General features: G+C 41.5%; 1 protein-coding gene across 8 annotated transcripts in view; it reads right to left on the bottom strand.

The window, feature by feature from the left end:
- The window catches only part of LOC143212665 (glutamate receptor ionotropic, kainate 2), a 179,446-nt gene that overhangs the window by 50,279 nt on the left and 114,732 nt on the right, over window positions 1-14,435 (bottom strand). For all 8 annotated transcript variants that reach the window (XM_076431656.1, XM_076431649.1, XM_076431650.1 and 5 more), the window contains exons 5-7: window positions 12,633-12,808; window positions 4,452-4,505; window positions 1,373-1,537 (exon numbers count right to left, since the gene is read on the bottom strand). In XM_076431656.1, coding sequence (XP_076287771.1) covers window positions 1,373-1,537; window positions 4,452-4,505; window positions 12,633-12,808 — 395 coding nt within the window. The remainder of the gene's footprint in view (window positions 1-1,372; window positions 1,538-4,451; window positions 4,506-12,632; window positions 12,809-14,435) is intronic.

Raw genomic sequence — 14,435 nt, 5'->3', positions numbered from 1 at the left:
ATTATTCTTGAATTTTTCGGTAGGTGTCTCACTCAAGGTCACGCCTAAAGAAATTCATTCTACCCTTAATAGTTTGCATCCGAATTCTGGAAAAAAAATATATGACTTGCAGGAGGTGAGTTCGAGTATTTTCATCCCCTGATATCTCAATTAACCCCTTGCCGTACCTTCTCCTTTACAGTTACAGTGGGTAAATTTTACTTTACCGGACGCAAAATTTCAGCCATTCTCCTAAAAATTATGATGTATTTGGTATGTAATCTAGTTCATTTATACATATACAGTGACTCCCACTAATATTCGGACACTTTTAAAAACACCATAATTTTTTTAATATTGGAATATACGACTTCAAATTTTTGGAGAAGGTAGAACAATTGATTTGCTACACGACGTGATAAAAATTTTTGAAAAAAACTGCGAGTTGTCGGAATTGTAGAGAAATTACTAAAAGTTGTATTTTTCAAATTTTTCTGTGGGCTTATATGGAAAATTTAGAAGACACGTTTCGTAGATCTGTATCAATTAAATATTTTCTGAAAATTTCATTAAAATCAGTTGACGTTGCAATGAGATACAAACGTTGAAAGATGGTAAAAATTGCAGTTTTTCACGATTTTCGGCCTCCAACTGCAGTAATTCTCTTTCAACGCCTGTCGTTTTTTCCCGCATGAATCGATTTCTATGAAACTTTCACAGTGCATATAATTGACACAGATCTACGAAACGTATTTTTAAAAAATTTCAATATAGGCCCGCATAAAAGGTTGTAAAATGCAACTTTTAGTATTTTCTCTACAATTCCGACCGAATGCAATTTTTGAAAAAATTTCTTTTCAGATCCTGTAGTAAACTAATTGCTTCAGCTTCTCAAAAAAGTTCAAATCGCATAGTCCAATATTAACAAAGTTATCACTTTTTTGAGAGCGTCCGAATATTAATGGGAGTCACTGTATAATAGTAAATCATTTGTATTATTTCAATAATTGTAAAATAAGAAATCTGGAACCGGTCACTTTGACCGGTGGTGGTAGGCAAGGGGTTAGCAACCCAGAAAAAAATGATAAAGTCAAAGATCTTTACACTTAAATGAGGGGTTGGCAACTTAAAATTTTTTGGAGGATCGTTTCTCAACCTGGAAGTATTGTTTCGCGCACATTAGCAATTTCCGGTGCAGTCGGGTGTCGATTTTGAGCGTCTATTGTTCTCCACTTTGATTGGGGTGCCTTTGAGGACGCAGTTTCCGAGTAAACGCAGAAAATGATTTTCCATTTGGCCGAACGAGACTCGTTCCAGGACGCTCCCATGTTTCCCGATAACCGCGTTTTCCGGGGGCAGGCATGCCTAAGAGTTACTTGAACTTTCCACGAACCTGGATAACTCCGGTTTTGTTGAGGATCGCGGCGCCAATCGGCTGGAAGCGTTCCATCTGCCGTAGAACTTCGGCCACCTTTGGCTCTTCGAGGTCCACCAGACGGAACGCAGTCATGTTCACGCTGTTGTACTTGAAATCCTCGAGATCGAACGTTTCGATGTCCTGAAAGCAGAGGAATATTTTCCATGGGATGAAAAGTGCACAATGGCCGGCACCCTTGCTTCCCTCTAGCTCCGTACCCACCCGGAATTCAAAACCGTTTCCGACGATGATCATTGCGTGTGCTCTTCCGTGGAAAAATCGGTGGAAAATTTTCCGCGCAAAACAGACCGTTTCACATATTAATGCCCACTCGAACGCGTGAATCAGGTTATCCCGTGAATAAAACGTCCCGCGATTGATAGCCGCCGCGCCGCGCCTCTCATAATTAAAATGCTAGCACGGAAATTGCGTAGTAAAATCCCCGACACCGACGCTCCGATAAATATTCGAACGATTGATATAATGATCTCGTTAAGGGGAGAGAAAAAATAAATATTTCGCGCGGTCAAGCGGGGCTAAATTTTTTATAGAAAATTGCTCGATTGTTATACATAGAATCTTTGTGTTTAACCCCTTGCCGTATCATTTTCTTTGCAGTTACAGCGATCGAAACGGCTTTAAAATTTATGTTTTTTTAAATATCAATTACAAACGAATCAAATTCTATTTCATTTAAAAAGATTCGCGTAAATATTTCTTAAATATAAAATACGGCAAATTTTACTTTAAATAACAAATAATTAAATAATAAATAAACGTGTGATTTTAATTGCAAATAATAACTAAACTTTTTATTTAAATAAATTATTATTTCTTACTTGCAAATAAAAGATTATTTATTCTTTGGATTGAGGTGGAAATCAAATAAATAGTTTTTGGTCTTCTCTTATTTCTTGTATTTTGTATATTCTGTATTATTTGTCAATAGAAATAATAATTGAAATTATATTTGTAAATAAAGATTAACATTATTGATTTAAATAATTCATTTAGACTTGCTTAAATAATAAATAACTTGTTATTTAAGTTTCTATTTAAATAAATTTATTTATTGCCCAACACTGTGGTTAATCATTCTGATTTTTAAAAAATTGTTGATTGTAAAAACACATTTTTTTGTGTACAAAAGACCCCGTACGACCGCTTACCGCACCAATACAATGCAAAATGGTTCGCTCGCGAAAAACTGCGAGGATAAATCGGCGAGTCCGCGGTATCCAAAGAAAAACAATTTTCTCCCCCGGGAAAAATAGAACGCGGGGACTTTATCGCAGCGGAGAACGCCGCTCGGTTTTCACACAGGGGTTGCGTCCGCGTCGGTCGATTTCGGCACGCGCTGCATAAACATAACCGCCCCGGCCCGAATAAATCACTAGCCGGGGACTTCCTGCGACGATATCACAATTCGAGAGGGAAATAACGCGGTCGGGACAGGAAAGGAAAAGCCAAAAAGAGTTGGAGTAAGGGGCCCTGAACTGGCTAGCTCCTACGGACCGGAAGCGAGCTTTATCTGTCGACTACCCCGCGACGCAGCTTGCGGGACTCGCTGACCCTGTTGAAATCCACATTATTTACTTTAACGATCCCTGCCTGGAGCTGTGCATCATCCCACGGTAATTATAAATCATGGCTACGCTAGCTACTCTCTAGGTCGATGACTATGTCTGCGGGATTAAGGAAATGGGCGAACATATGTAAGTGCTCCAACGTTTTTCTTATTTTTTGTAATTTTTACGAAATCACGCACTGTTTCGATGTTCTCTGCGGTCATCGTCTCAATTGATCGGCCTGAACGTTTATCGTCATCCACATCCTCTTTGCCCTCTCTAAATCGTCGATGCAACAATTATCTCCATAAGCGATTTTAAGCATCTGAAGCGTTTTCGTAGCACTTGTACCGTTCTTAACACATAACTTAATGGAGATTCTTTGTTCCTTATTCATTTTTCGACCGATGCACACAAACTACTATCATTAAATGCGTCGTATCTTGGCTTCTACTGAACGAAATGTTATGAAATTTTTACAGGTTAGTAAAAAACGCTCACGATTCATAAATCAATTTCCGACTAACAGATGGCATCACTACTTTCGCTAAACTAGAGTCATTCCGGTTATTTTTGGGACAGAGGGTGTATGTATGTACAAATTAATCTGCATTGCTAAAACATTGAGGTGCCTTATCGTTCCGACCACCAGTGTATTTCGGAATTGATAAAAATTTGCAGAGGATGAATTAAGAAAATAAAGTCGACGGCTCCGTGATGATTCGACGATAGATAGCTGCAAGCCCCAGGTCAGCATTAACATCGTAATAGACCTGTGGATGTTTGCGCAAACACGCATTTCCATAAGACTAATTTTACCAAACCATGAATTATAAACAGAAATTTAATTCCTTAATATCGCTCGGCCAGAAGTTGACGCGTCTGAAATTTTCTGTGCGTTAGGATATTTTGCATAAATGCATAAGCCCCGGTAGTATAACATTGAACAACGGTCCCGCATTTTAATATCGGGATTATATGTTTGTGACACTGCCGGAACGTGAGCATACGATTTTCATTTTTCAATGCTGATGTTTTGTTGTGACTTGAAATTCGACGCAGCACGGACACTTGTGTCGCGAGAAATAACAAATATTTTTCTTAATCCACCTTAATCGACAGAAATAATTTTGGGATGATCGATGGAAATGTTTAAAAGGGTTGCTTTTTCACCAAAATTTTGCGGATTGCTTGAAAAACATAATTTTCCGTATTTTCTGCTCGACAGGTAATTCTAAAAAAATTCATCAACATGCAACCTAGTGACAGGCGCGTCAGTGAATTATTTCAGAATTTTTGGTTGGCGAATCGATTTAAAAAAAAATGTAGCAGGTTCAGACAAAGCCATTCAAATTCCAGATTAAAAGGCAACGCGCGGCCGAGCGTCGAACTTCCGCAGACCGCATTAAAACGAGCTTCATTAGCCTCCCTAGCCACCCTTAATTTCCATCCCTCTGAACCCAGACGTAGAAAAGAATAATACTTACGAATGTGGTGAACATGTAGTGGTATCTGTAATCGTTCATCTGTAGCTGGAGTATCTGTAACAAAGAGACAGAGAGTCCTCATTCGGTTACTTGGTCCTGTCACACGATCGTCGTGGATGGAAATGTTTTTCTTTAATTTGCCCTGGGTCGGGTTAGGCGAATGGGACGAGAGGATAATGGTAAAAGGGAAAATTGGAAATCTCATGACTCGCGGGTAATGGATCCGCAGCTTATGGCTGGGACTGTTGGGATGTTTATACGAGTTTGTAATTTGATTGGATAATTAAGGGAGCGGAACGAAGCCCGAACCCTTTCGTGATGCGAATTTTTCAAAGAGGATTTCACGGCTTGTGGTTTACGGGTAAAAATTTAAAATGTCTATTTTTACACCCTTTACAATATTTGAAATTAGTAATTTTTTTATGGGGTTCACCAGTTTGAAATTAGTAATTTTTTAATGGGATTCAACAGTTTACATTGAAACAATTCGACAGTGAAAATATTTGCTTATTCACTGAGTCGCTCCTAATTACCGTGTATTGTTTATTTACCGTGTGGCACCGTTGCAACGAGATTCGTTGTCCGCGTGGAGAAGTCTCGGAATAATAAAATGAACGCAATTATTTTTTCGAGAAGAATATATGAAAGCATTGACTAATTTAAAACTTTCCTTTCGTACGCTGTGTATGAAAACACGGTCTCCTGGACAAAGGGTCACTTTGCATTAATTAATTCAAGTCGCGGATGGAGTGTGTGTGTACACACGAGGTTTTTTGTGCAGTTGGTACTGTGCTCCCGGCAATACACAGCGCGTGAACGCGTCCCTGGCGCCTAAAGGATTAATAGTCACGACTGACGGCGCTTTTAGAAATTACGACTTCTTTGACGGCGTTATCTCTGAAGTTTTTTCGCAGCAAACTTACAATCACATTTGCCACGGACGTATGCGGCGAGGACAGATGTTCCCGGTTATTGACGTACGGATTAACAAAATGTAAAAAAGTTACTCTACAAAATAGAATAGTTAGTAACAATATTTTCCATTAAGAAATACATTAATTAGTCTCGAATGGAGGATATTTAATCAACTGAACCCCCACTGCAGTCGTATTGAAATTAGTCAATATTTAAATTGTTGTAACTTTGAAACCACTGGCGCTATTTTAACGGACTTTGGATAGATGGAGAGTGTGAAGCCTGCGCGTTAAAGCTGTTTTTGTTTCATTACGATCCGACCATCGGTTCCCAAGGTATCGTCGTGCAAAGACACAGGTAAGTTTTCATATTTGACTATCTCTTTCTTTGTCGCACAGCACGTCTTTATCTCTCGCGCTGGTCACTGACCTACTCACCGAAAGTTGAGGGCGGTCAGTAACCACTATTTATGAATGGGCCTCCCGCCCGAAAACTTTGATCGCTTGTATCTCGAGAACGGATCGAGATATCGAGATGGGACAAAGCGCGTTGGAAAGGGCATCAATGCAATGTCACTGGTACCATAAGCAGAGTTGGGCAAAAATTTTATTGAAATAAAACTTTCGAATAAAGTAGGTTTTTCCAAGTGGGTTTTAAACTCAATTAATTCGAAATTTTTATTTAAATAAAATTCAAAAAATATGAAGGAGATATGTAGGTGGGGCTACGTTTATTGGACAAGAACATGGGTGGAGCCAGCTCCCATAATAAACCAGACGGGAGAAATGCGGGGCCCCGTCTGGCCTTCCAGCGAGCCAGAAGTTGAGGAAGGCCATAATAAGTTCTGGTCGTGTGCCTTTTTTAGTGGGTCTTGGGGAAAGCGAAGACCTGTTTCCCCAACTCCCACACTACCCCCCATCGGGGATTGGGGCTACGTTTAGGTGGACCACCCTGTCAACAATTTAAGTGCTACGTCTACACCAAAAATGAGAGATGGAATTACCAGTCGAAATTAATAAATGGATTCCCGCATTGTCTAACGTATCAGACGTCAGAAGACGGAATGAATTCTGCCCGTGAACGGTATCTTCTTTAATCCCAGCCCCACCCCCGGCCCCCCTGGCTCGCTTCATCATCCTCAATCTTTCGAGGCTCCGGCGAGTTGTTTCACGCGTCGATCTATCATTGTGCGTTTCGAGAAATGTACTCGGATGGAAGGTAGCCGGGCATGGATTTCCACAAGAGGAGCGCTTGGAATCAAAGGACGAGGAACGGTGGTGGGGAGGAAAGAAAAAGTCCGACGCACAAAAGGAGAGAAGAAGACGTCTGGTGGGGGGAAGAGGCCGGGACGGTCGGATTGCACGAGAGTCAAGACGTTTTTTGATTACTCAAGCAACGATGGGATATCCGTTGGAATCCCCCCAGAGACGCGGCATGCAAATAACGGGTTTCCTTCGACCACGTCTGATCCCAGATTGCCTGCCTCTCTCTCCCTCTCTCTCTCTCTCTCTTCACCCTGAAACGATTCGCCGGCTGAAATCTCATCTAGCCATCGACTCCCCGGTAATAAAAAAGATTGTCCGAGATTCAATTAAAACTCGAAGAAAATTCATGATATCCCGTGAAGAACGCCGATCCAAAGCGGATATGAAAACGTTTTTCAGATGCTTTATTGGATCGTCGTCCCCTCCCCCCATCCTGCCGAATTTGATCCGGTTTCGTTTTGGTTTATGTGATATATAGAACGACGACTTCCCGGTTGCCTCTCTCAAACGTATAATCCCTCCCCGGATTTAATATTCCGTCGATGTAACTTGCTCGTCGATATCATTTTCACTCGGAAAAACTGTGAAGCGAATTTTTCACCCATCTCGCGTGACCATCGCGTACAGTCGCCGCTTGCTGCGTAACGGAAAATCGAATCCGCGGCCGGTTCAATTAAATTCTTTCCGCTGCCTTTTCCAATTACAACGGCCGCAGTTTTTCTTCGCGAATTTTCCCCGTCCGAAATTACACCGGCTCCTCCGGTTTTCGGTCGTGCGTCGACCGTTGCTGCGTAATTGAAAAACTTTCCTCGCGTTAAAATCCGTACGCGTGGAATTCCACGTTCTCACAAATATTTGTATATCTTCGGGATCTACCTTACCGACACCGCCGCGTGCCGACAAGCTGAACTTCATACACGCGGCAATTTGTCACCCAGTGGACTCCTAACATTGCAATTTGGATTTTAGGAATTTCCTCCTGAAGATCTACAGGATTTTACTTAAAAACGGTAAAACTTTCTGGGCCCCTAAAATGAAGTTTAACCCACATTTTGTTACAATTTTCATTTCATTGTCTGCATTCACAGCCTGAAGCCATACTAGAACCTAATTGTTCTCTCTTGAACTTTACTAAATCCGACATTCTCTCCACAAAATGATGTTACGAAGCTAGAATATTTCGTCTAATAAACGGCTCGTAAATACAGATTGTTGGAGTACTGTAGTTACTGGACACAGAGGTAATTCTAATCGCATATTCGATGGCCCTTTAACAACATTCCCTCGCATATCGGTTACAGTCCGCGTCGTCTTCGAAGTCAGCGTTTCTCTGGCAAATCATTTTCACGTGCTCAGCGCTCCTCTCGAAACTTGGGTCTCCCTCTTGCGCAGATTCCGTCCGCGTTGCTCGAATCTGTGTAACTCTCGATGCGTCTATATATCTCAGAAGGTGCCCCGCGGCAAACACTCTTTACGCTGACTGGGGAGAAATTCGAATTCTATAATATAATACCTGTAAAATACCAATGTGTGCAACGTTTGTTCGCTATGGGGTCCAAACGAAAATATCTAACCTGATAAAAAAAATACTAAGACAGGTAGTATAGTCCCTAATTTATCATACGAGTGATATTGAGCCAAATGTTCAACCCTGCATGCACTAAAAATAAAAATTCTCTCCTCCCCATTTATATTCTGTGCCTTTCAAAGCCGCATGGCACCGTGGCCAGAATATTAACAATTAATCCCCATCATTAACGACTATTTTCCGAGGGGACATCATAAATTTACCAGCGGCGCAGGCTCGCCTGTTTTCCGCATCTGTTCCCCTGCACAATTCTTTTTATTCGGATGGGGCTGCAAAAAAAAAATGGAAAAAGCTAACGCAGAAACGCAGGCCGCGGATTTTTGCGAATGATCGAGGAACATTTTCCGTGTCGGGGGAAAAAAACGAAGACCGGGTTGCAGAGCAGCTGGCAATTTCCATCATGCCGATACCTCGTCGGATTATGCAAATCTTTATGCGAGCCGAACACGCGGCGATCCACGGATAAAGTGCTTGAAAATTGTGGAAAACACCGTCTCCGGGAACCGGCGCAGATCAACTCTCGCCGGGGAGTTTTCCAACGATGGAAAACCCGGTTCGCCATTATACACGACAATTTTTCCCGTGGACGGCTCCGATTCCCCCGGTTTCCTGCCGCGCATCGAAATCCCATTAAAACGGCAGCGTCCGTCATCGCGACGAACGACCGTACCAGGTGACTGGAACACGCGGTTAATCGTGTTTCGCTGCCGGCTTGTAACCCTGGCAATTTCGGTTTACAGGATTTTGATTGTGAATCCATAAAAACGGACACGCCCCCGATCAGGCTGCACCGTCGACCCTCGATCGCAAACATCTATCTGCGTGTTCCCAGCGGTCCTCGGGAGTGTTTCGCACAAATCTAGGAAACCCATACCCCCACAGGGTCTCAGATTATGTCAAAAGTTGGGGAAGGATGGCGCACAAACAGTTACAGGGCGGGAATGGTTTAATCAATTATACCTTATTTCTTTTATTCTATTCGACAAAAACTTACGAAAAAATTCGTAAACATTCTACCTAGTGGCACACACGTCAGTGAATTATTTCAGAATTTTTGGTAACAAACTCGATTTTTAAAGGACTATGGCACCCAACCCAAACGACTTTACAAGCTCCTGGTGACTTCTCGTCGAATTTTAATTTTTGTTGCAAAATGTGTGTGGTTCGAAGATGTGGCTCACCTAACACCTCTATGATAAATTGCGTACTATAACACGTGCTCCGTATTTTTTTAAACATTGTTTTAGAACACCTTCAGTTCTATCGAAGCGTCGAACGCGTAAGGAAACATCGCAAAAAGATCGTAAATTTCGAACTGCGAAGATTTCCCGAGGCATGATCACGGTGGGAGGTAAAATATTTGCTTATCCAGCCAAAGCCGATAAGGCCGAGAGAAATCCTGGATAAAATCGCTGCAGATGCGCGTGGCTTATTGAAAATGTATAAAACCGCACGGTCCGACAGCCAATCCCGGCGTCGAATTAAAAAAGCTATGGCAGATGATTGATCAATGGGGTACAGAAATGGGGTACGAAGCCGAATCGATTTTTGGTCAGACCATTCAACAGTGCTCCCAAAGAGAATCCTCTATGCCAAGGTTCAAGTCACTATCCCTATCACGAGGGTGGTTGGAGGGTGATGGCTGTTTTATCAGTTATACCTCCTTTTTTCTATAATATTCGACAGAAAATTCCAAAAAAATTCGTGAACATTCTATCTAGCGGCACTCACGACACTGAATTATTTCAGAATTTTGGATAGCAAACTCGATTTTTAAAAAATCCGAAAGCACAAAACTGCCGATTTTGTATTGAAGTTTTCATAGTGCCGAGTTTCAATGATGTTATTTAGATCTTTCGGATTGCGCGAACATGTTTGAAAACATTGGAAAACTCGAAAGAGCACCACGTGTTTTTAATACGGTTTAGGTACAATGTAACGCGATTTGGTGGGGCGTGCTGAATTAAAAAGTCGACGGAAAATCGGCCGCAACCGTGACGGGCCGAGCAAATAGAAAACGCATTTTCCGAACGTTGCAGCCCTGATTCAACAGACCGCGGCATTATATCTCGTCGCAAAACCGAGGCGGCTAAGCGGCGAAAACGAAGCGGATGGTAAATGCAAAAGCTAGCGAGAGTTTGGTTAGCACGCACAGTGTAGCAAGCAGCAATTTATTGCACCGTTGTATCCGTACACCGTTCAACGGTGGACGTGTCATTCTCCCGGTTCACTGGTTTGCACTTTGCGAACGTGTTGCGCGTATTGTTTGTTTCTTTCTCCTTCATTTCCTGTATTTCTGTATTTCCACCGTTCAGCGGAAACCGTTTAGAGTTCGTGCTGGCACGAACTTTTTTATTACCGGACCAGGGATCGCCGGAAGCTACGGGGAGTTTCCATCAATTTTTCAGCGAATACGTTAGAGCAACTTAGCGCGCCGGGAAGTACCGTCTTTGCGAAGAACGTTGTGTTCGCCGATTCGGAAACCCATTATTCCCGAGGAAAACGCGCGAGCTTATATCGGTTCTCACGGGAACAATGTTTCAAACTTGAGCCGGCCTCTCCTTGCTTCGACAATAGGCTCGCGCAGTTTTAATTCACAGCAGTCTGAGACTCCACCGGGCCACAATGGACCGCGACGCGATCCGATTTCGCGGATAAAACTCCGTGGGAGGTTCGCAAACAATAAACATTGCTTTACCGAATTGTTACTGGCCGTGCTAAGCAAACTGTTGTTGTTCAATGCTGTATATACACGTTTTCGAGAAATTCTCGATATTTAACTTGCGACAGTTTTGTGGAAAATAATAGTACAACAACAAGCCTAGTCTCATTTTAAAGCTGAAAGCTTCTACTTTCATCAACGATCATTACTTTTTGCCCGAGATCATTGTTACCAAAGTGGCAGTTGGAAAACTGAAGACATGTTGTTTGTCAAAAATGGTATCAATTCAAATCTCTGTAAAATAGCCAAAAAATTTTTTATTTGAATGAATCTTCCACAGATTTGTAGATTGAAGCATCCTCTTTACAACGAGACCTTGAACGTTGACCTGCGATTTTTTTTGACCGAATTATCGATCTTTGAACGAAGGGTATACGGACACCTCGAGCGGCGCATTAGTTAGGAGCAACGGCTCGAGATGTAGTGAATGTTGTCCGTATACCCTTCGTTCGAAGTTCGATAACTCGGTTAAAAAAAATTGCAAATCAACGTTCAAGGTCTCGTTGTCAAGAGGAAGCTTTAATCTACAAATCTATGTAAGGATCGATCACGCGAAAAATTTTTTGACGATTTTACAAATGTTTGGATTTGTACCATTTTTGATAAAAAAACATGTCTTCAGTTTTCCAACTGTCACTTTGGTAGCAATGATCGTAGGCAAAAATCAATGATGGGTGCTGAAAGTAAAAGCTTCAAGCTTTGAAATGAGACTATGTTTATAGCTGTACGATTATTTTAAACAAATTTACGATGGGTTGAATATCGTCGATTTCTCGTGAATTGTGAATGGCGTGGTGGAGTTTTTGGATAAACGATCCTAAATTTGTGAATTTTGTGTGGAATGATTTAGTCTGATTATTTTGATAGAATGTTGGATCGAGAGAGGGGGAATGTTCGGCTAATTTTTCCGAGGATGTATGAGCCGAGTTATAAATCGTATCGCAATCGACTTTCGAGATTAAATACCATAGCGAACGAGCCATTATAGGTTTCCTCAAGTCCCGCATGTATTCGACGGCAATACATATTGCAAGTCGCTGAAGATGTATCGATCGATAGCGCCGCCCTCCGGGCAGCCCGTCGTTCTTTTTACGGTTCTCTGAATAAGGATGTAAGCTTCTATGGGTTTTCCGCGATGCGTATACGGGAGAAATCTGCAATGGGTTCCTTGTTCCGGGATGTAACGGTGTAATATTTCAAGGAGCGCCGTTGCAGACACAAACCATCTCTACACAGCGCCGACGATAAAGGAACTATCCGACCCAGAAATTCGATACTTTAAATTCCCGATGCTTGTTTCGGCAAGTTTCAACGGCGAAACGCGATAGCGTCTTTCGAGATGGAATAAGGTCGACTACTCGAACGACTTGATAAGACTTATGCATCTATTATTCCAACGTGAAGAAATTCTTCCGAACGAATTATTCTACTGGGTCACCGGTGACCCCATCAAAATTTGCACAGGGTGTACAGAAACGATATAAGAAATCTGCCGCAAAAATTAATTTCAAGGTCGAAAAGTCAACAATGTTTTTTTCGTTGCGTCCTATTCTACTCATCACGAGGATCAAAAGTGTCGAGGAAACCATTGGTCGAAACTCAACCGTTCTCCTAAAAAATTATGATACAGTTTTTTCATATGGCTAAAATGGTTTAATGCTTATCCATATTAAAATTTAAACGTTGCTTACCGCCCGAAAAAATTGTTGCATGTGCGCTGGGTCCGTGTCGACGATCAACTTGTAGATCTCCTTGTGTCTGACTTCTCGAAGGACCTGCCGGTAAGATCCAGGTCCTGCCTGGCGAATGTACATCTCTGTTCTCGTGGAGGGGGGTGATTTCACGAGATCCTGCAGCTTGAATAATCCTGAAAAGAAGATACAGAAGGATTCAGTCAATTTTCATTAAAATCATGCTTCAATTCGGAATTTTATAGGCGATCGCGTCTCCTCTTCCATAACTGTTCTCTTCCGCACAATTATGGAGAGTAGTAAGTTGTTTTACAATTTTAATCAGATTTCATGCATTTCTGTGAAAATTGTCCTTTAGAATTTAAATGAATCAGAAAATTTCAGAACGTCACATTATTTTTAATTGCCTACGGCCATTAACCCTCTCTCCTACAATATCGTGTCTGACTCCTGATGAAGATTCTGAGCAGAGTCTAATAAATACTACTAATTCCCTTTAAACCGAAATAAAATTCTACTTCATGTTTCACTGTTTCGCCGAGCAAAATAATCCTGGCGCAGTAATTTATCGAAATTGCACTTGCTTCTTGCGGAACGTTTTTCGAAGATTGAACGGCAATGGTCCCCGGGAAATATAGTTAGAGCCAGGTGTTTTCGCCACAGTCGAGAGATGACCGCGACCTATAAACTCGAGTATCCCCTCGTCGTTGGAACGCGTAAAAATTTTCTAACACAGGTTTGAAGACGCTCGTCACGCCCAGCGAAGTGCGCAAAAATTTCTACGACACCGCGGGAGAATCCATCAGAATTTCAATCTCATCCAATTTCTGAACGATGGAAGATCGTCAGTCGGTTTTCCGCTCGATAAGAATCCTCCCACCCTGAAATTACACCGTTACCGCAATAAATATATTGAATTCGTGACCCGCATAGTCCGTAAACAACAAAACTCTGTTCCTCAGAGTTTCTGGTACGAGCAGTATATTTCCGCTGAGTACCGTACATTTTTCTACATGCAGTTCGGCTCCGATACTGACGTACTTGTACGGGTCTGTGCTTTTTCTTAGATCGTGTAATTCCCGTTTTCTGAGATCAACGCTTGTATAAATAATTCTGATAAATATTTTCGACTTTTACGGTTGATAGAGACCTCCGAAGACAGTGAGTGCATTAACCCTTTGCACTCCTTTGTCGAGTGTGACTCGAGATCAGAGAAAGAGGAATATAAATAAAACGGGTTCTTATATGTATTTTATATCTATTTGGTTCTTCCTTCCTTTATTTAATTGTCTTATTTTTTAATTAAAAACAAATAAAAGTTTGAATAATATTTACTACAATTAGTAAACAAAATTATTATATTTAAAATAAGTAGCAGTCAAGGAACTGTCCTTCGAAGGAAATTTCAAATGAAACACTTAAAATCGTAGGGAGTTGTTGGCAAGAAAATATTTGTGCGGCTTCGACAATGACAAAATAAAAAATCTGAGGTAATTCATTTTAATTCCTGAACGAGACTAGTGCATCTCTCTCTGGCATATTCCTTCGTATAACGTATAAAGAGAAGAAATATGTAACAAGGAAGAACACGTTTACAGGTCGATCTGTGAAGATGCCGGTTCAGAAGAATGGAAGAGAGCACAAGAGGACGACGGAGAAATTAATTTCATATTACAAAGAGTAATTGAGCAAAATAAGCCAGATTGGCAGGAAGTTTCTTCATTTTCCCCAGTGACAAAGTTTTACTGGAAGATTTGGGATTCTCTTGAAGTAAGAAAAGGTTTGCTTTTCCGGAGGTGGGAA

This window comes from Lasioglossum baleicum, chromosome 10, assembly GCF_051020765.1.
Source record: "Lasioglossum baleicum chromosome 10, iyLasBale1, whole genome shotgun sequence".
NCBI classification, from domain to species: Eukaryota; Metazoa; Arthropoda; class Insecta; order Hymenoptera; family Halictidae; genus Lasioglossum; species Lasioglossum baleicum.
Note: the sequence above shows the minus strand (reverse complement) of the source record. Positions and strands in the feature narration are given on the sequence as shown.